Genomic DNA, 20,376 nt, shown 5'->3' on the forward strand with positions numbered 1-20,376 from the left:
TCTGCAGTTAAGTAGGAAGGGATGGGTTAGTGAACATCATTACATGTGGTGTCATTACCACCACGAGTTCCTGGGAAAGGTGAGCCCACCTGGTTCGGCAGGGAGGAGCCCACCCCTCCCCAGCAAGGCACGTCCAGTGAATGTCCTCCTTTGACGAGGATCTTTGTTCTTCCCACTTGAGAGTATGTTCCTCGTCTAGGGCCCACCCCTCTCTCTTTCTGATGACACCGTTTCATCCCAGTTTCATCCCACCATCCCTTCTTGGGGTCAGTATAATCAGCCATTAACACTTCCCTTCGCTTCAAGGCTGAGGTTGGGTCCTAGCAGTCCGGCTGTGCTGCCCAGTGGTTAGAGCATGCACTTGAAGTTGGGCAGGCCTTGTTCAAATCCCATCTCTCCTGCTCACGAGCTGCACATCTTTTAGGAAGCTGCCAGCACTCCTCGGGCTTTTACTTCCTGGCCCGGAAAAGCAGAGGTAATACCGCTCACCTCACCATTGACCTTCTTCCTGTGAAACGGGATGAAATTGTGCACGTAAAGCACTTAGCACAGCACCTGGCACAGAGCAGACACCCAGTGCTTGGCGTGCACGGCATCACATCCTTGAGATGGAGGCCAGGATCCAGAAGAGGCTTTCTTTCCCCATAAATGAGTGGGACGTGAGATCTGTTTTATGGGTGTTCTTGTGATTTATTTGCAGCTAAGTTTGACAGCTGGAATTTTTAGGAACCACATGTGGGCCAGTATCTCCTGTAAAAGTGGTGACTATGAGCCAGACTCCCTTCTAAGCCCTTTTCAACAAACCTTTACAGCTCCATTTATAGGTAAGGCACAGGGAGAGGTAGGTAATTTGTCCAGGTTTGTAGGGTTATAACAACAGCTAACACTGGGCCCTGTGCTTAGATCTTTGTCTCAAAACCCTAGGAGGGAAATACTTTAATGTCCCCCATTTCCAACTGGGACACTGAGGCACAGGGGTAGAATGATTTACCCAAAGTCACACGTCTGGTAAACGGAGCAGGGATTCAGACCCCTGTGTGTCTCCCCCGCAGAGCCCCGACAGTGTTCATTCTTTACCCAGTGTTACTGGGCCTTGGTTACCACTGTATCAGTGCCTGACACATGATGGGTTCCCCAGCAATTCTCCAAATGAGTGAGGACAACAGATAACTAACGTTTATTGAGCCCTCACTCTGCAGGGCCATGCACCCTAATTACTTTCTCTGCACAGCCTAATTAATTCTAACACCACCCAACGAGATAGGTCCTGCTGTAAACCCATTTCGCTGGTAAGAAAACTGAGGCACCGAGAGGTTAACTTGCCCAAGATGCTACAGCACATAAGTGACACGGCCTACGTTGAAGCCGAGGCAATCAGCCCTAGGGCTGGAGCTTACAACCTTCACCGCGGACCCCCATCACATGTAAAACTCCTGCCTCTTCTTGCCCGTCTTCATGCAGTATCCGTTAGAAGCCCCTCCTCACTTGAAACTTAAATGACTGTGGTGACATGAAACATCAACGAAACATTGTTGTAAATCCTGTGTGACGACAATTCTGTTGATGGAAGAATCTTCCTACACGTCCCTTCCTCTAATGGTCAGAGACCCGAGGGTAGAAATTTGATTCTAGCCAGCCCTCTAGTCTGAGGAAATCAACTGACAAATTTAAGTTTGTACAGGAGATTTATGAGACCAATATGAAGTTTATACCAAGGAGATGGAAATGACATAAAATGGTTTTCATAAGGCTTTGCTGTGATGCTTGCAAAAACCTGGCCACGCTTTGTTCCTTCTACGTGCGGCTATATTTGCTGTTACCGTAGGAGATCATGCCAATATGGATGGTTAAATGCAGTAAACTTGACGTGTAGAAAGAAGCATGAACCCTTCTGAACTAAGCGTGCGTCTCCCAATTCAAGGCGAAAGCCACCAGCATCCTTAGCGGAAGGTCTTCAGGTGCACAAACACTCTCTGTGCTTCTGGATTTCATCCCCGTTAAGTGGTGATGATAGTAGCACCACCCTCACGGGAAGACTGCGTGAGTTAACGTAGACAGAGTGCTTAGACTAAGTCTTCGTCTGGCAGGACAGCAGGGTGCTGTCCCCCTGTTGGCCGTATCACGATTGACGTGTCAGAGACTCCAGCATTTGGCCTCACGTATTCTGTTCACTCGTTAGGTACCAAGGTGAGCGATGCCGCACAGAGAGCCTCCTCAGAGCGTTCAGCCTGGATGTCCTCAGGGAGGACCCCGGTTGACAACCCTCCTGGCGCAGGGTGAGGTAGCCGAGCGCCCAGCAGTCCCCTCCATGTATCCAGGACTCAAGTGTAAATGCCCGTAGGCCAGGCCATCGCGCGCTTCCACCACACCCGACTCCAGAGCTGGGCAGCTGAGCGGGCCCGAGGCCAGCCCTTCTGGCTTTCGCTGTGAGTTAGAGAAGGGCCCGCCTTCTTCTGGGCGGACACGCCTGAGCCCACCTGTCCTCATCACCTCCCGGCCTGGGCACGCTGCTCACGGTTGAGTCTGCGCCCCTGCTGGAAGGGGGAGGACGGATATGGGGAAGAGAGAGAATGGTCCGAGAAACAGAAAGAAGCAATTTCCCATTTTCGGATTTTTCAGTGAGGTCTGTCAATTTGGTATTTCTTATTTCTTTCCTCTCCATTGGGGATCAAGGTTCCTTTTTTTTTTTTCCAAGGTTCCTTTTTGACTTCTAGTGGTTCCACCTTGTCACCTGCAAGTTCAGAACCCAGGGACTTCAGGAGAGCTTAGCTAGGGCTGCCTTGTTTCTTCACAAACACTCCAAGACCTCTCTGGGCCTCATATATTTCATTCTCCAAAACATCAGAGGGTACTTTCCTTGATACCACTTTGATCGTGTCAAGAAATGGAACAGGAGACGCTTTAAGATCGAAAGCACTCCTCACGGAATATGTATGTATGTAACAAAATACAACACACGTTTTATTCTTGTTTGGAATCTGACAATTATAAAAATGGACACATAATCAGGTTTGTGTCAATCTTAGCTATGAATGTAAGATCAGAGCAGAAAATGCTTTTGTTTCAAGAGTAGGAAAGACCATGAAATGCCAACAACTGTGCACGAGAGGAACATGACAGCCTACAGATGCGTGAATAGGTCACTCAGGTGATAAATTATTTGCGAGGCTGCTACATGCCAGCCGCTGTGCTGAGCTCCGGGTGTCCTATAGTGAACAGAACACACCGTTCTTGCCCTTGTGGAACTTAGGGCCCCATGAGAAAATGTCGGCCATCAACCGAAAATCAAATAAGTACATAATTACACATCTCAAAACAGCTGTGAAGGGTGTGATCCCGTTTGACTCAGCGACATCTCCTGTGGGAATGTTCTCCAGCATCACTAGCCTACAGGTAGAAACGGGGAGGCAGGTGATTGGCCAGAAAGATAGGCCAGGGCTTTTCAGATGAGTAAGAAAGAATAAGAGACGGGCAGGGATGGTTGAAGACATTTGCGAGAACATCCTCCAGGGATGAACAGCGCTGAACCCTTGGAATGTGAAGGACCATATTTAACTGACTTGTAACCTGAAACCAGTCCCTCCTCCGGCATTAAATACCTACCTGGAAAAGACACTCGCGTTTCAAAGAAGGACTTAAGGGACCTAGACTGTAGAGAGATTCAGCTGTAGAAACACCTTGTTTCCAAGTACTCACCACTGGGCTTTCCTATAATATGTTGAGCTGCTTCTTTAAATTACCACCTTTAAGATGAGGTTAAAGTAGGCATGTTCATTTTAAGATGCAAAATGGTTCAAAACCACTGTAGTTTAATGGACCTCTGTGACCTGTCGTTCACAGTGGGATTTCGGGGTGATGAAATCAAGGCTTCCAAAAGGAGATAAGCAGCATTTTGTTGATGAAGACAGGATTTTGACCTGAGAAGAAAAGCATCTTGTAATAGTGTAGGACTAATACTTTTTAATCTGAGTACATCTATGATTTTTAGCCTCTTTCTTTAAGATGTGTCATCTCTTTTATCACTCGGAGGCTGGTAGCCATGTATATTCTATATTTAGGGGAAAAAAAAAAACAGTAAAGCATTTTGAAACATGATAGGCTTAAGTTTGACAGAAGGAAGACTCCTCTGATAGGAAAATTAGCCAGGCTATACATTTCATCCACACAGGACACTCAGAATATAATGAGGGGATCCTCCCGTTGAAGAAATACCAAACCTAGGAAAAAAACATCAGGACACATTTAGAAATGACCATGGACAAACCTCACTGCGGTCCTTACTGCAAACCGAATGCACCCGTACAGATGTAAGTTCTACTACATCGGAACTGAGGTCTCTGTGAGTGTAGTCTCCTTGTTCATACCCTCTTGAAAGTGAGTACTTTGCACAGAAACATATTAATTTGAACACCATTTGTTCACTAAGACCCATATTCCTTCTTCACTGCCATAATCCCTCTATTTTAGATAAGTTGGCCTTCCCTTTATCAAGCCCCAGAGCAGACTATAAATTTGAAATAAATTAAGGCAGACAGGAGTTTGCCTGAATGAAAGAAGTTTTTTTAATCCAACCTAAATCAGGGCTTGAAACCTTTTACTTTTCAGTATGTAGTTTATTATCGTCTATTGCTTCCAGTGGAATCTAAGTTTTAATTAGTTTGACAACATAGGTGTGATATTTTACAGAATGCAATCACTGCCCCTGTATTTAATTAAATGAACCCTATAAAACCGGGGTTTCAGCCCGGGGAGTAATTTATAGTAGGCTGAATCGAAAACTGCATTAGCACTTTATACTGGGGTCGTTTGCACAGGTAATAGAAATCGAGGTGATCGTGATACGCAGATCCTCAGAAACCAACTGTCTTCCCATAAATAGAAACGTATTGTCTAATTTAGAGAGAATATGCTATGTCTTTTCCAGATAGATCTTAAAATACCGCGAAATGCTTATAATTATGTTGTAGGGAACTTTGAAAGCTTTCTGGCTCCTGTTTTGAAAGGTGATTTTAAAAAGCGTATGACAGTAGTTTCACCAGTGGAATTTCTAGGTAGACCGTGAAAACCAAGAGTCTTTCTAGGTCGTGAGCTTAATTACCGTTCCAGCGTGTGTAGGTTTTGCCTTCCTCGGCCAGATCCAACCTCTCATTGGATGCGACGGTGAAATGCTACCCACAGTGCATTTCATCTGACCATTTCTTAAGTGGCTTGCACCTCCTGTGGCCTCATTTTTCCCCAAGAAATCCTTCCAAGTGGTATCCCGTCAGCCAAGAGGGGAACAGGTCTCCCTGAGTAACCTCAGAAAATACTTGGTGAATGAGTGAAAGATGGACAGCTGGGTTATCCATGAAATGTACCCCCATGTGGAAAAACCTACCAGCTGTGCGTTCGTTCTCAGGACCGTGGAAAACATACCCACGGGCACCTCATGCAAGGAGCCGGAGTCATGCTACCCAGGCTTAAATGCAACCGGGAGGGAATCCTTCCGTGCCCTCGGCATCCTGTCCCTGGAGATCGTATGCTAAAGGACCTCTTGAAGGTCCCTTAGTGTCCTGTCACTTTTGCAGCAGTGATGTTTGCCCTGAGATAAAGGAATTGGATTTTCACCCTAATGGCACCTACATCCCAGGGGACCATCCAGAGCCTTAGGTGAATAACGTAAGCATTTAATTTATAAGAAAGTTTACCATCAGCGTTTTTTCTCCCCAAACATTCCATTTCCTTGGTTTTAGAGCTGCATAAACTGTTTTAAAGGCAATCTGCTCAATTGGGCGAGTTAATGATATTTAATTGGACTGGGCCAAACGTCACGGGATGAGCATTGCGCCTGTAATTGCAGCCATCATCACCGCCGTCTTGTGTAATGTACATGTAATGCTAATCCCGGGAATAAAGGTTGTCATTCTCGGTTGGCTGACGGCATGCACCGGACTCATCACCTCGCTAAGTCTCTCAGTGATGTGATTCCAAGATGACAGGGTAATAAGTGTTATGTGCACAAGGTAATTGCAAACAAATTTGGCCGCAAAAATGGATTGTCTAGGAGAGTAAGTTCCTGCCTTGTCTCATCGTCTTTTAAGAGAATGTAACGATGCCTAAAATACCTTGTCAGGAAGCTTGTGTGGCGGGGGTCAAGGCGTCCTGTAAGATTTCTCCGTTGCACCGCCCGCCCCAGAGAGTCCCAGACTGCGGACTGAAAATATCAATATGTGTGTCGGTAGCGGAGGAACGTTTGGGCTGGGAACTTCCCTGAAAAATCAGGAAGCCTCTCAGTGTACAAATGCCTCTTAAGACCACCTAACTAGGCTGCATTTTGCTTCTTTGATTTGCAGACTCTTTTCTCCCGGGAAAATGTGACTGTCTTGGGGTAGGATCCCCATGAGCACTGGTATCTTAGTAAATTCTTACGATGTGCAGGCTAGGCTGTAAAGTAGATTATCTCATTAAACTTTATAATAACCCTAAGAGGCGTGACACTATAATTACATTTATTTTGCACATGAGGAAACCAAGACTCAGAGGGAAATAAATTGTCCAAAGCGACAGTCCGGAGTCTAACCCCGGTCTGATTCCACAGTTTGAGCCCCTGGGCACTGCAGCCCTGAGCCGTAAGAAAGGAGCGGGTCCCCTGGCTTGTGGAGCGGCATATTGGAACTGTGTTCGATTAACATATACAGGGCACCGGGCTCCCGAAATTGTTGGGTCAGCTTCAGTGGTCAGAACTGCCTTTCTGTGGGACCCGGCCGTGAGCGGGGGTGACGATCTGGTGGGGGATGAGAGGACGCTTCACAGTCGCCGACCAAGTTCCTGGCCTCCCTTGGGATTTGCCACCTCCTCTTTCTCTGCATCTTAGGCCCTCGGGATGTTATGGGTGCCGATGCATCAGTGCCATTGAATAATACCCAAAGTCAGAGAGATTCGGAAAAGCTTGCCTGCGTCTGTAATCGTGTGCGCCCGGACACAGGGCAGCCCTTTGCCCCCGAGAATCTTCTTAGCTTAGACTGCTGCAGACGAGTCCATCCTTTAAGTGTTGTAGGTACCATTTAAGCATCTGCTTAGCGGTTCTAGCATTGGTTTAGACACCTGTACGAGAAAGCAATAGTTGCCATCACTTTTCTGTACAAAATAATAATAATAATAAGCTGAGTAAAATACACTCCTAATGAGAAAAGCATTTTCACCCACTGTTTTATACACATCAGAGGAACGTCTGTAGGAACAAATACTACACTCCTGTCTAACTTTACAGCACATCGGTGCAATATCTATACCTATTGGGGTGTTTGGGGCTGCAGGGAGTTAAAATACAAGTGAAAATGGCCTCAAGTATGAGGATGGTGTTATCAAATATGACAAGAAGTTTGGGGTTAAGAGGTTCTAAGCTTGGTCGGTTCATTTGCTCGATGATAATCATCAAGAGACCCCAATTCTCTATTTTTCTGCTCTGCACCCCTTAGTGTGTTAACCTGGCCTCAGAGACCCGGCTCCATGTCTAAGCAAAAGGAACCAGACCTCCACAATGGGCTAAAGCCAATTAAACCCACATCTCAAGTCTCCCCCAGAGGGAATGCTCTCTGATCTGGTGGAAAGGAAACAAAGTCCAAGCTCTTTCAGCAGAGAGGAAGCAGGAGGAACAAGGAGGGGTGCTTTTTATCAGGCAGCTGACCTTTCCGCTGAGGTATTTGCAAGACCTAATTATGTGGATAAAACGTAAAGACTCCTAGGATGGATTTCTTTTTTTTTTTTTTTTAAGACACAGTTGGAAGGCTCCCTTAGAAGAAAGTCCCATGCTCGTTCCTGTTTGGCAAAAGGCCAACTTGCAGACCCATTCAAAAGTCTTACTGTGAGTTCACTGTGGGTAAAACTACCTTTAGCACAGCCATCCCCAGCATGGCGAGCTGGCACTGGCCAAACCGATATCTCCTCAGGGTGCTGTCTACGGCTTTCATTTAATCCAGGGAGAAATTTACTGTGGCATCATAAATTCGTAGATGATTTGACTCCTGGTGTCACGCATTAATGGAAAATACGGCTCAGACAGTTCGGCCTTGGCGCGAATTTCACAGCACTCCAACCTGGGCTTCATTCCCCCGCCCTCACCTCATCCCCAAGCCCTCAGAGTTCGAGGCTCTGAGCAGGGAAGGGGTCGAGGTGCTCAACTGGTTTGCAAAGCTAGGAAGAATTCCTTCATGTCCCTTCATTCTGTCCTCCATGGAGGAGGAATGAAGACGGCCGTGGTGTTAAATCCTGGTGTTTCCACTCCTCCAGGGTGAGGGATGGTAAGAGTTTGATGGTTCAGCCATTCACTTATTTGCTGGTGCAGCTGAGTCATTTTGCAGCCCACAGCTGCTGCTCTGCCTAACTCCCTCATGATGATAGTAAATTACTTAAGTGGACTGAATCCAAATCATTAATAATCTCCACTGGCGATTCATTTGGGCTTCATTACAAGGAAAGAATCCGACGTCTATTCCTCAACCCAGCAGTTGTTTGCAAGGCACTCCAACCTAGAGTTCTTGTCCCTGTAGGGCCAGAGTGAAAGGGCTTAGGGAAAAAAAAAAACCAGAAAAACTGCTGCATAATCGGTATTCATGTTCTGCCTGGCAAAGAGAAACCGAAGTGCTCTACCTCGGGGGACAGACCTAATCGTCAGTGTGCTTTGAAGTACACGATGCTAAGGTGGGGTATGTAGACGCCAGACTAGCAAAGGTTCGGTGTTGGTTTTGGCATTTACAAATAAGTGACATGCGTTTGTCAGTGGTGCTGTCCAGAGAAGATCTGAGAAGCCAAGGAGCTTCTACAAACATATATTCTGCAGAATATGATTCCTATACCATCATTTTATATTGGCCTTTAAGCAGTATACATACCACTTGGGGGACGGTATCAAAATATTTCAGAGCCTGATAACTGTCACGTGAGTGCACTCATGAGACGTCACCTAGCTATCGGAACACGATGTCGCAGTCCTTTGCTGTGGGGAATGGGACGGGGAGGGTAAATAGCTGAGCTTCCATGTTGCTTGGAATAACTTCATTTTCTAGACATAAGCTTCCGGCTTCTGTTTCCTCTTGTGTAAGCTGTTCTAAAGACAGCCGTGTTCAGTTAGTTCGGATTCTATCGTTGGAAAGAATGCTGGATGCAGCGTCCGAAGTTCTGACCCATCAGTCACCAGCAAGGTCATCTTGCGCGGTTTATTTGTGGCTATAAGGGGAGAGGGATGCACGTACTTCTGGTCTTGCCAGCTTCCCATGACTGTGATGACGGACGTGTTAAGAGGCGTCTTCATTTAAGTCACGTGGTGGACAGTGGGCACTCGGTAAGTGTAGACATGGAGGATGCAGCAGTAGCAAAGGACTGTGTGCACAGTGGGAAACAACACAGCAGTTAAGCTAGCTGCTGTTTCCCGAACATGGGCCAGAATGTCAGGTCATTTGAGTTCCTCCTTGATACTTGCCATATCTACCTGTGACCTGTATTATCACTTACTTAATATTCTCATTGACTTTTTAAGGAAAAGCAAAGGCATTCATTTAAGAAGGAAATGTCATATCGCTTCCATACAAGGGAAACTAATCTCACCTGACGGGAACTGGGAAAATACACACCATTAAAACAGAACAATATAATTAATTTCCAGTTAGCTAGTATGGCCCGATAAAGGCTGTGAGCATGAGGCTGCTCTTTTCTCTCCCAGGCAAGATGAGAAGGGGACGAAATTGTGTTAAAGACACTCCAGTGGGAAGCCACGCCTTCCCCGCCGTGAGATTTATTATTTCATGCCTGATCTGCACACCTCCAAACCTACCCCCTTCCCACCAGGCATTCCTGGGGAAACCTGAAACAGAGCAGTGAAGTCCTCGGACGCCCGCACGTTTCCCTTTTAGCTGCTTACACACGAAAACCGTCTTTCCGGCTTCCGCTTAATTATAATCCTCTCCCCCTCTACTGTTTTTCGACAGGTTAATGGCAAAGACTTATCCAGAGCAACTCATGACCAGGCTGTGGAAGCCTTCAAGACAGCTAAGGAACCCATCGTGGTCCAGGTGTTGAGGCGAACGCCACGGACCAAAATGTTCACGCCTCCGTCAGAGTCACAGATGGTGGACACGGGAACCCAAACGGACATCACCTTTGAGCACATCATGGCTCTTACCAAGATGTCCTCGCCCACCCCACCTGTGCTGGATCCCTATCTCTTGCCCGAGGAGTAAGTCACATGGTGATGAATCTTAAATGTGTTAAGTGTGGTACAGAAGTACAGAGAAGTTGGTTTCTTCCCTTCCGTGTGGTGAAAACAATGAACACATCTTACAGTTTTCCCCCAAGTTGCCCACGTTTCACTTTATTGTTTATAGAGGCAATAAATTGAATCCTGCTCAAAACCGCTCCGACATATTAATTACTTTGTTAGAACCCTGGAGCGGAGTTACTCAAATTATATTCGAAGAACAAAATGACTTACACATGTCATAAAAGTTGTTTCCGAATAAAATTTAATCACCGCAAATGGCAGTGGGAAGGTTTGGTAGTTCTCACTAGAGGGAATGCTGATGGTTGTTTTAAAGAGACAGCAAAGCAAGTTGTGAGTGTCAAGAGAGCCCAGGAGGTTGTGCCTTCTGCTTTCTTGGGTCTCATTTCAAACCTGGATCCATGGAGTAAATTCACACATGCCTCATATAAGCACTGCAGTTACCGATTAAATAACAGCTGTGATCCAATGCATCACGTAAATTACTTTACACACGACTCTCCTCTTACCTTACTTACTGCCAGAGATATCAGGTAGTTCAGAGGCTCCGAGTTGGACAAAGCCTAATCTCTAGCTGTGTAACTTGGGTAGTTGATTTCCCTGGGCCTCATTTTCCTTCTATTAAAATGGGATGATGATCGTAGCACCCATCTCGTAGGATTGTTGAAGGATTAAATGAACTAATGCGTGGCAGGTTCTCAGCGTGCCATACGGTAAGCGCTGGATAAATGATAGTGGCGATCACTGGTAATTTAGTGATTGCTGTAAAATAATGGAGGGACAAAAATGAAGGGCAAGAAATTTTCTCAGGTGGACAAGTGGCTTAAAAGATGTCCATTTTAAGGTGGCTTTTCGGATGTGATTTTGCACATCTCTGGACAAGGTGTCCACCTCCCCTTCTTAGCCTCTCTGGTTGATGTTAGAGTCCCTCCTCCCATCTCGCTGCTGGTTCGGATCATTGCCTTGATGCCTTATTTCAAAGGGCATCTCCACCTCTCCTAGGGAGATCCTCTGAGCAATACCTGTTGGATTCCTATTAGTAGCTCAGCAGCTGGAGGGAGCACACGTTTCCTGTTGTTCTACCAGATTCCAGACAGAGGCTGGCCTCTCATCCCGTGGTTCTGACGGTTAGCTGTCATCAGAACCCAGGGCTAATTCCCCAGGCGTGACAAGGTGAATTGGGCGGCGGGCAGCGTGTAAAGGTAGAGGAGGGGGTGCCCCCCGCCCCCAATCCCGTCTGACACTCAAAGTGCATAAGGCAGTATGCAGAGAACTGTCACCTCACCCATTTCTCATGACTGTCCCTTCTGTGCCACGAGGAACTGCAGACTCAGCAGTGGTACTCCATGAAAGTTGGCAGCTGGATGGAAAGGCAGGTCTGTCCCACCTCAGCGTCAATACTCCATAGCGTGCCAGTTGCTAGGAGACAACTGGATGATTCACTGACTACAGTCATTCAAATCAGTTGTTTGACGTTTTAGACCCAAACTGCCTTTCACATTGATGAGGCCTTTAAGGCTACTCCTGACTCTCGATGTTGAACCGTCACAATGACAGGCCTTTTAGAAGCTAAACCCTTAATTTCCTCTTAAGTCTAGTTAACGTGACATGACTCTTCCCCCAAGGGGCAATTTGAGAAATGTCAGAAGAGTGCGGAGGTCAGTGCTCTCCTGCTTCTGGCTGCGAGGTCAGAGGACAGCAGGAGTGTGCATCAGGGCTGAATGGGGGGGTGGGGGTGGGGCGGGGGGGGGTGGTTACCTTGAGGCTTGAAAGCCCAGGCCTTCCAGCAGCGTCCTCAGTACTAACAGCCCCTTAAGTGCAGGCAGCGTATTTGCCTGATGGGTGCAGAAAATTGAAAGCCAGCCCTCGTTTGAATGACCGCTCATGTCTGGTCTGTTGTTTCAAAACTAAGTGCCTGGGTGAGAAGACCAGAGCCCACTGATTGCCCTGTTGACCTTTGAGAACGCGGAGGTTTGGGTCCCCGGCCAACCATCAGGCTGAAGCTCTCCATCCGCATCTGACACCTTTCAGAGCCACAGACCTGACTGAGCATGTTGTAATTCCCGCTGGCTTTGGCCCTAGAGGTTCCGTTAGTGGTGTTTCCAAAGAGGTGGTGGGCTCTGTGAATTGTGCTGTACGCTTGTTAACCTAGAGAAATGCAAGCTTCCGTTCTCCTAGGCGTGTGTACGTATGTGGGTCTGCATATATACCCACATGCATTATATGTGTGCCTGTGTGCACATGTTCTGCATACGTATACGTGTATACTGGGTGATGTCAAATGTATTTCTCGTTGCGAGACAATCAGAGAAGTTTGAAAAGAAACGTCCTAGATGACAGCATAGCAGTTTCGGTTTCACAGTCCTTTGAACCTATCTCAGAGGCCGGCACGTGTCTTTAAGTGTTGCCTGAAGTGAAGCTTTTTTCTCCCCAGAGATAAAATCTAAGAATGAAGCCATGAGCAGTCAATAAGAGTTCGTCTCCCACCTACAGACTGAGTTAGAAATTAGTCACATTGACTCACATGACTAGTGGGCCAGGGAATGAACACTGCAAGCCACAAAGCCAGTCCCTCTCTCACCGTGCATCTTCTTTTTTCTTAACAAGTTTTTTTATTGCAGTATAGTTGATTTACAACGTTGTGTTAATTTCTGCTGTACAGCAAAGTGATTCATTATGCATATATATACATTCTTTTTTATATTCTTTTCCATGATGGTTTAATCATAGGATACTGAATATAGTTCCCTGTGCTATAGAGTGTGGGACCTTGTTGTTGATCCATTCTCTGTATACTTACCCCAATCTCCCCCCATTCTCTGTATACTTACCCCAATCTCCCACCCCATCCCTCGCCCTCAACCTGCATCTAAACTCCTTCTTGTGGAGGAAATGGGCTTTAGAGAAGATGGTGGAAATATTGTGAGGGAGGTCCTGACTGTGCCGGGAAACGCAACCAGAGAGAAGTGAACTGAGTGAGAACCTCAGCCTCTGAGAACAGCCCCTGTGGCACTGATGGGCCTTGTGATGGGGTGACGGGAACAGATACTTAGAACTGCAAGCAGGGCCTTAACGATCTTTCATCTTTTTTCAGGCATCCCTCAGCCCATGAATACTACGATCCAAATGACTACATTGAAGGCATCCATCAGGAGATGGAGAGAGAGGAGCTGGAGCTGGAGGTAAGAAGCACGTCCCTGGCTCGTTTCAATAGTCGCTGTGAAGGCTAATACGTCTCTGTCAGCGTGCATTGAGATTACGGGTGCTCATGGAATGTCCACCTCTCGTGGATTTCTTTTAGAAGAGCCGCGTTCAGTGGGTTGAGGCCTCCCTGGAACACTGCTTGGCAAGAAGAAGGGCTATTTAATAACCTTTATAGGACAACACTGCTTTTTGAGGATCATTGTGACAAAGCAGAGGTCTTTAAAAAGCGATCAAATATCTCAGGAGCTAGATTTTTGGAGTAGGATGTCGACTTTGTAAATCTTTGATATTTCGTTGACTTTATAGCAGTGGGTTCTTCAGTTCCATCTTACTTTCTAACACCTTTGAGAATCTGATGGAAGCTGTGGTCTCTCCCTGGGAAAACGCTCCCGTCTCTGAGAGTTTGCATGTGATATCTGGAGGGTCACTGAGTTCCCACAGTATCTGCCGCATGTGGCCCACTCTGCCTTACAGTTGTTTTGTTATATCTGATACACCAGAACCGCTGTTTGCTTTCTCTTTCCCTTTCACTTAACCCAACTCCTTTAAACTAAGGTCAATTTTTTTCTTTTTTGAATTTTATTTTATTTTTTTTGATACAGCAGGTTCTTATTAGTTATCTATTTCATACATATTAGTGTATATATGTCAATCCCCCCAATCTCCCAATTCATCCCCCCACCACCATTGTCACCCCGCCCCCCCGCTTTCCCTAACTTGGTGTCCATACGTTTGTTCTCTACATCTGTGTCTCCATTTCTGCCCTGCAAACCGGTTCATCTGTACCAATTTTTTAGATTCCACGTATATGCGCTAATATACGATATTTGTTTTTCTCTTTCTGACTTACTTCACTCTGTGTGACAGTCTCTGGGTCCATCCACGTCTCTACAAATGACCCAACTGCGTTCCTTTTTACGGCTAATATTCCACTGTATATATGTACCACGTCTCCTTTATCCATTCGTCTGTCCATGAGCATTTAGGTTGCTTCCTCGACCTGGCTATGGTAAACAGTGCTGCAGTGAACACTGGGGTGCATGTGTCTTTCGAATTATGGGTTTTTCTGGGTATATGCCCAGCAGTCGGATTCCCTTTTCTCCACACCCTCTCCAGCATTTGTTGTTTGTAGATTTTCTGATGATGCCCATTCTAACCGCTGTGAGGTGATACCCCATTGTCGCTTTGATTTGCATTTCTCTGATAATTAGTGATGTTGAGCATCTTTTCACGTGCCTCTTGGCCATCTGTATGTCTTCTTTGGAGAAATGTCTATTTAGGTCTTCTGCCCATTTTTGGATTGGGTTGTAAACGAAGGAGAATTTTAAAGGAAATGCTGTATCCCTAGCTGAGTCAGAAAATCGGCATCCCTTGACATGAATAGAAGGTGTCCAGTAAGTACAGCGGACACGAGGCAGTGTTATTAAATCCTGGTACTTGTCACTGGTACCTGCCCAGGGCTGGCTGCCTGGGGCCCGTTCTCTCCACTGCCTCCTGCTGCCTTTCTCTCTGTCTAAGGAGATGGGCTAGTATCACAGAAGTGGTAAGACTAGCCCAAACTGAGGCTTTCTTCCTAAAGGAAGTAACTTTCTCCACGTGAACTATCTGAGAGCATCTTGCTTTTAGCGGGAGGAGGCCACTCTGAAACGCCTCCCTAGAGCCTTGTTATTCAAAGTGTGGCGCAAAGACTGGGACAGCAGCCTGTGGGGGGTTGTGAGAAATACAGAATCTGGGCCCTCAGACGTACAGAATCAGAATCTGCATTTTACCAAGATCCGCAGGTGTTGCGGTGCACAAGTCCCAGGGCCCTTGACCCGGAGGCCCCAGGCCCAGGCAGAGAAGCCCAGGCATCCATTTGCCCTCGTCCTGAGTCACACGATCGAGGCTCTGTGCGTTTCCTTCATTATGGCGGGAAGCTGTACCTCCGAGCCTCGAATGCCACCCACGCCGTTGGGGCAGAGTGAAGTCCCGTGGACTAGAGATGACTAAGCCCCTCACGGACGTTCAAGACTCTGCTCAGACTTCTTCCTGTTGTTAAATAGAAAGCACAAAGAGAGCCTACGCGCACGCTTACATTCATTTCTGCCCGCCTGCGTTGACTGAGCATCTGTTACGCTGAATATCCTTTTTGGTGCTAGAAAGGCAAAATCAGCAAGTCATCACCCTGCCTGCCCTTCAGGAGGCCATAGTCCCTTTGGGTCACCAGCCATTAGCTTAGACGTGAGCTTTTCATCTAGAAAACCAAACTGTGGCCATTCTCCATCTACAGCTCCTCTGAGCAGTCATCACAGAGTACCATGAGTCCATACCAGGCAGGAAGGCTGCTGTTACATTTGGACTTCCGTTTAGAGCCGCTTGGACGTCACCAGGTTATTTCTGTTAACTAAGTGAACCTGGTGGTTTTGGACGAGCGGCGCGTCCCAAGTTCTGAGGTCAAGATTCAGGGAGGTTCTCTCCGTGGCCCCTCACCAGGAGGGAATCTCCAGGAGAGGACAGTGTGTATACTTCCAGCAAGGCTCTGTTGCAGAGGCGTGTCTCTGGAACGTCACCGGGTCAGTTCGAGAAGGTTAATGAACAGCAGCACGGCCAAGAGCTGGCATTCCTAAAGCAGACCCAGTTTTCTGGGGGGACGGCGTGTACCGTCATCGCCGCTTCCTCGCAAGATTTCTTAGAGCCGTCGACAGTGTGTCCCTGCTAGGTCCCATCAGCCTGTTGGGTCCCCCCACCCAGGCTTGCTGTGAGTAAGGGGGCCAACCTCAGCCCACCACCGCTCCTCGTGTTAAGTTGAAGTAGATCAACATCTGCCCCTTTCGAAAAGGAACCCGTTCCGTGGATATTATATAGGAGGAAAATATATGAGTGTTTGGGGATATTATGGAAGCAAATGCACAGAGAAAAACAGATGTTCTCTCTTTTAAAGCACACAAAATGATCATATTTAGGTAAGTGTCAAATCCCTGTTATTGTGAAACTGCTTAGCGTTAAAAGGATTACACCCCAGTATACCCAAGGGTTGAGCCGCCAAATAATTACCCGTAAATTTTCAGGTACGGAACACCTGCTCTGGATCTTCCTGTAGGTAATTAAGACGGAAAAATAGACGTCTGAAGAAGGCTTTTCTTTTTCCTTCGTCTGTTGTTTTAATTTCCCAGTTGATTCATCAGTAGCATCCTGGCCGGGCTGTGAAGCTGCCGTCACCTATGCTGGGTCTTGATGATGTCATTTTGAAACCAGAAAGGAAAAGAAAGCTACGCTCTCACCAGGGAGACTAAAATGATCTCCAAACCTGGTTGCAGAGTGTAACGTCATAAGATCTCAAGGGAAGCGAGACCGTCCTGGAGGTAATGCAGGCTGTCCCCGCCAACCTATGCTCTTTTCTTTAGCCTTTAAGGCACAGCGCCAGGGCTCCTCCGGGGAACCTTCCCTGGTCGGCCCTACCCTCACTGAGTCAGCTTCCTCACCACCCTCCCGATTTCATCAGCACTTGACCATTCTTTCTCCTGCCACCTGCAGTCAGAACCTGCCCCCTGCTCTTATTTTATCCCCCCAGATCCTGGCCCGGCTCAGTGTGGCTCATCTCCAGCAAAGCTTCCGTACGGCTCTGGCTAAAGCACCCCTCCCCCAGTAGGGCCATTTCCTACCTAGACTCCTTGTGCTCAGACAGCTCCTGGCAGGGGGTAGGCACCCAAGAAACATCTGTTGGATACAGGAATAAATGCCTTGTGACCCAATCTCACACGTCAGGACCTTGAAGGCAAGTGCGGTCTTCCTAGAGACGTCTCTACGTCCCCGACAGTGCCACGCATAGATAACGTGTGGAGATGATTTCAAGAAAGATGAACAAGCAGTTCTGGATCGATAAGGTCTTAGAGTTATGCTTCAGTAACCAGTCTTCCTAGAGGTGCAAAAGCCATCGAAATTAGTCTCTGGGACGCTCTCTGATTAAAGTGGCTGTCGTTGAAACAGAAAGCTGGAATCAACCAAGGTGGAATGGCCCCCGTACTTTACTCAATTGAGCTATCGTTTCCATTTCATCTAAAATGTCAGGCTTAGCTGTTCATTTTTATCCAGCCGTCCATCTAGACCGGTAAGCAACAGGACACCAGTGGTGGGGGAGGCGTAATCCAGATAATGGTAATCCATTATTCATACGAGTTTGATTAATGGTCTTCTTTGCCATCTTATCTCCATCATCACAGACAGATATGTATTGATGCCCTCTGTGCTTTCCATGAGGTACTCAATTGTGGAAGGTTCTACGTCTAGCTTGGAGTGAGAATGAAATGTTGAGAATTTACTAACCACTCAATAAGCTGGAGGAACGGCAGTTTCCACCGAGCCCCAAGATATTGTGTCTGGGGATAAGATGGTAGAAGAGCCGAGAAGTTTCAGAGAAGTGAAGTGACTTTCCTGGGGCAGCCTGGCTTGCTAATGGCAGAGCCACGTTTATTTTTCGTTTGGATCTTTAGTCTGCCTTGGAATCTCAAGCTAATTCAGTTTTATTGAGCACCTACCATGCGCGGTATATAAGGCTAGACGCTGCTTTTAGTGCACAGTTCAACTACTACTGCGTTGCTGTAACCTAAATCTATACAGATCCCAAGACGGTATCGGCTCGTAACCGTGTTGTATCTCCAGAGCTTCTGAAACCCTCTTATGGTTCACTCTTTGCTTAACTATTAGCAACCAGGCTCTTCTCTATGATGTGCAACCATCCCCTGGAAATGCAGTGACCACAACGAAGTCATAGTGGGGTTTTGCGGGGGGGGGGGGGGGGGTTGGTTTGTTTTGTTTTTTTGTTTTTTTCCTGTCAAGAGATTAACCATGTTTAATTCTGGGTGATAAGAATATAAATGATCATTCCCTTCTTCGCACTTTTCTGAATTTAATTTTTTCTACTTTAAAATCTTTTTAATTTAAAAAACATTTTTATTTTACATTAGAGTACAGTTGATTAACAATGTTGTATTAGTTTCAGGTAGACACAGCCAAGGGATTCAGTTATACAGATACATGTGTCTATTCTTTTTCAAATTCTTTTCCCATTTAGGTAATTACAGAATACTGAGCCAAGTTCTCTGTGCTATACAGTAGCTCCTTGTTGGTTATCTGTTTTAAATATAGCAGTGGGTACGTGTCAATCCCAGACTCCCACTCTATCCCTTCCCCACACCTCTTCCCCCGGTAACCGTAGTTCATTCTCTAAATCTGTGAGGCGGTTTCTGTTTTGTAAAGAAGTTCATTTGTATCATTCTTTTTAGATTCCGCATATCAGCAATATCATATGATATTTGTCTTTCTCCGTCTGACTTAACATCACTTAGTATGATAATCTCCAGGTCCATCCATGTTGCTGCAAATGGCATTATTTCATTCATTTTAATGGCTGAGTAACATTCCATTGTGTATATGTACTGCACCTTCTTTATCCATTCATCTGTCGATGGACATTTAGGTTGCTTCCATGTCTTAGCTATTGTAAACAGCCCTGCAGTGAACATTGGGGTGCATGTATCTTTTTGAACCATGTTATTCTCCGGATATATGCCCAGGAGTGGGATTGCTGGATCATACGGTAGCTCTCTTTTTAGTTTTTTAAGGAACCTCCATACTGTTCTCCATAGTAGCTGCACCAATTTACATTCCCACCAACAGTGTAGGAGGGTTCCCTTTTCTCCACACCCTCTCCAGCATTCATTGCTCTTAGGCTTTTTGATGATGGCCATTCGGACTGGTGTGAGGTAATATCTCATTGTAGTTTTGATTGCATTTCTCTAATTAGTGATGTTGAGCATCTTTTCATGTGCCTCTTGGCCATCTGTATGTCTCCTTTGGAGAAACGTCTATTTAGGTCTTCTGCCCATTTTTTGATTCGGTTGCTTGTTTTTTTGATATTGAGTCACATGAGCTGTTTGTAAATTTTGGAGATTAACGCCTTGTCAGTCGCATTGTTTGCAAATATTTTTTCCCATTCTGTGGGTTGTCTTTTCGTTTTGTTTACGGTTTCCTTTGATGTGCAGAAGCTTCTGAGTTTAATTAGGTCCCGTTTGTTTATTTTTGTTTTTATTTCCATTACTCTAGGAGACAGATCAAAAAGGATCTTGCTGCAATTTATGGCAAAGAGTGTTCTGCCTATGTTTTCCTCTAAGAGTTTATAGTATCTGGTCTTACATTTAGGTCTTTAATCCATTTTGAGTATGGTGTTGGAGAGTGTTCTAATTCTTCTACATGTAGTGGTGCAGTTTTACCAGCACCATTTATTGAAGAGATTGTCTTTTCTCCAGTGTATAGTCTTGCATCCTTTATCATATATTTATTGACCATAGGTGTGTGGGTTTATCTCTGGGCTTTCTATCCTGTTCCACTGAGCTAGATTTCTGTTGTTGTGCCAGTATCATCCTGTTTTGATGACTGTAGCTTTGAAGTATAGTCTGAAGTCAGGGAGCCTGATTCCTCCAGCTCCAGTTTTCTTTCTCAAGATTGCTTTGGCTATTCAGGGTTTTTTGTGCCTCCATACAAATTTTAGGATTTTTTTGTTCTAGTTCTGTGAAAAGTGCCTTTGGTAGTTTGACAGGGATTGCATTGAATCTGTAGATTGCCTTGGGTGGTATAGTCATTTTCACAATATTGATTCTTCCAATCCAGGAACATGCTATATCTTTCCATCTGTGTGTCATCTTCGATTTCTTTCATCGGTGACATAGTTTCCAGTGTACAGGTCTTTTGCCTCCTTAGGTAGGTTTCTTCCTAGCTAGTTTATTCTTTTTGATGCGATGGTAAATGGGATTGTTTCTTTAATTAGTCTTTCTGATCTTTCATTGTTAGCGTATAGAAATGCAACAGATTGCTGTGTATTCATTTTGTATCCTGCAATTTTACCAAACTCATTAATGAGCTCTAGTGGTTTTCTGGTGGCAACT

At 46.0% G+C, this 20,376-nt stretch overlaps 1 protein-coding gene across 2 annotated transcripts in view; it reads left to right on the forward strand.

The window, feature by feature from the left end:
• Window positions 1-20,376, forward strand: part of PDZRN3 (PDZ domain containing ring finger 3) — a gene marked incomplete at its 5' end in the record, with an annotated part of 246,788 nt that overhangs the window by 210,497 nt on the left and 15,915 nt on the right. For both annotated transcript variants that reach the window (XM_082847772.1, XM_082847773.1), the window contains 2 exons: window positions 9,963-10,210; window positions 13,347-13,434. In XM_082847772.1, coding sequence (XP_082703898.1) covers window positions 9,963-10,210; window positions 13,347-13,434 — 336 coding nt within the window. The remainder of the gene's footprint in view (window positions 1-9,962; window positions 10,211-13,346; window positions 13,435-20,376) is intronic.

Source organism: Leucopleurus acutus, assembly GCF_964270905.1.
Source record: "Leucopleurus acutus genome assembly, chromosome: 10".
NCBI classification, from domain to species: domain Eukaryota; kingdom Metazoa; phylum Chordata; class Mammalia; order Artiodactyla; family Delphinidae; genus Leucopleurus; species Leucopleurus acutus.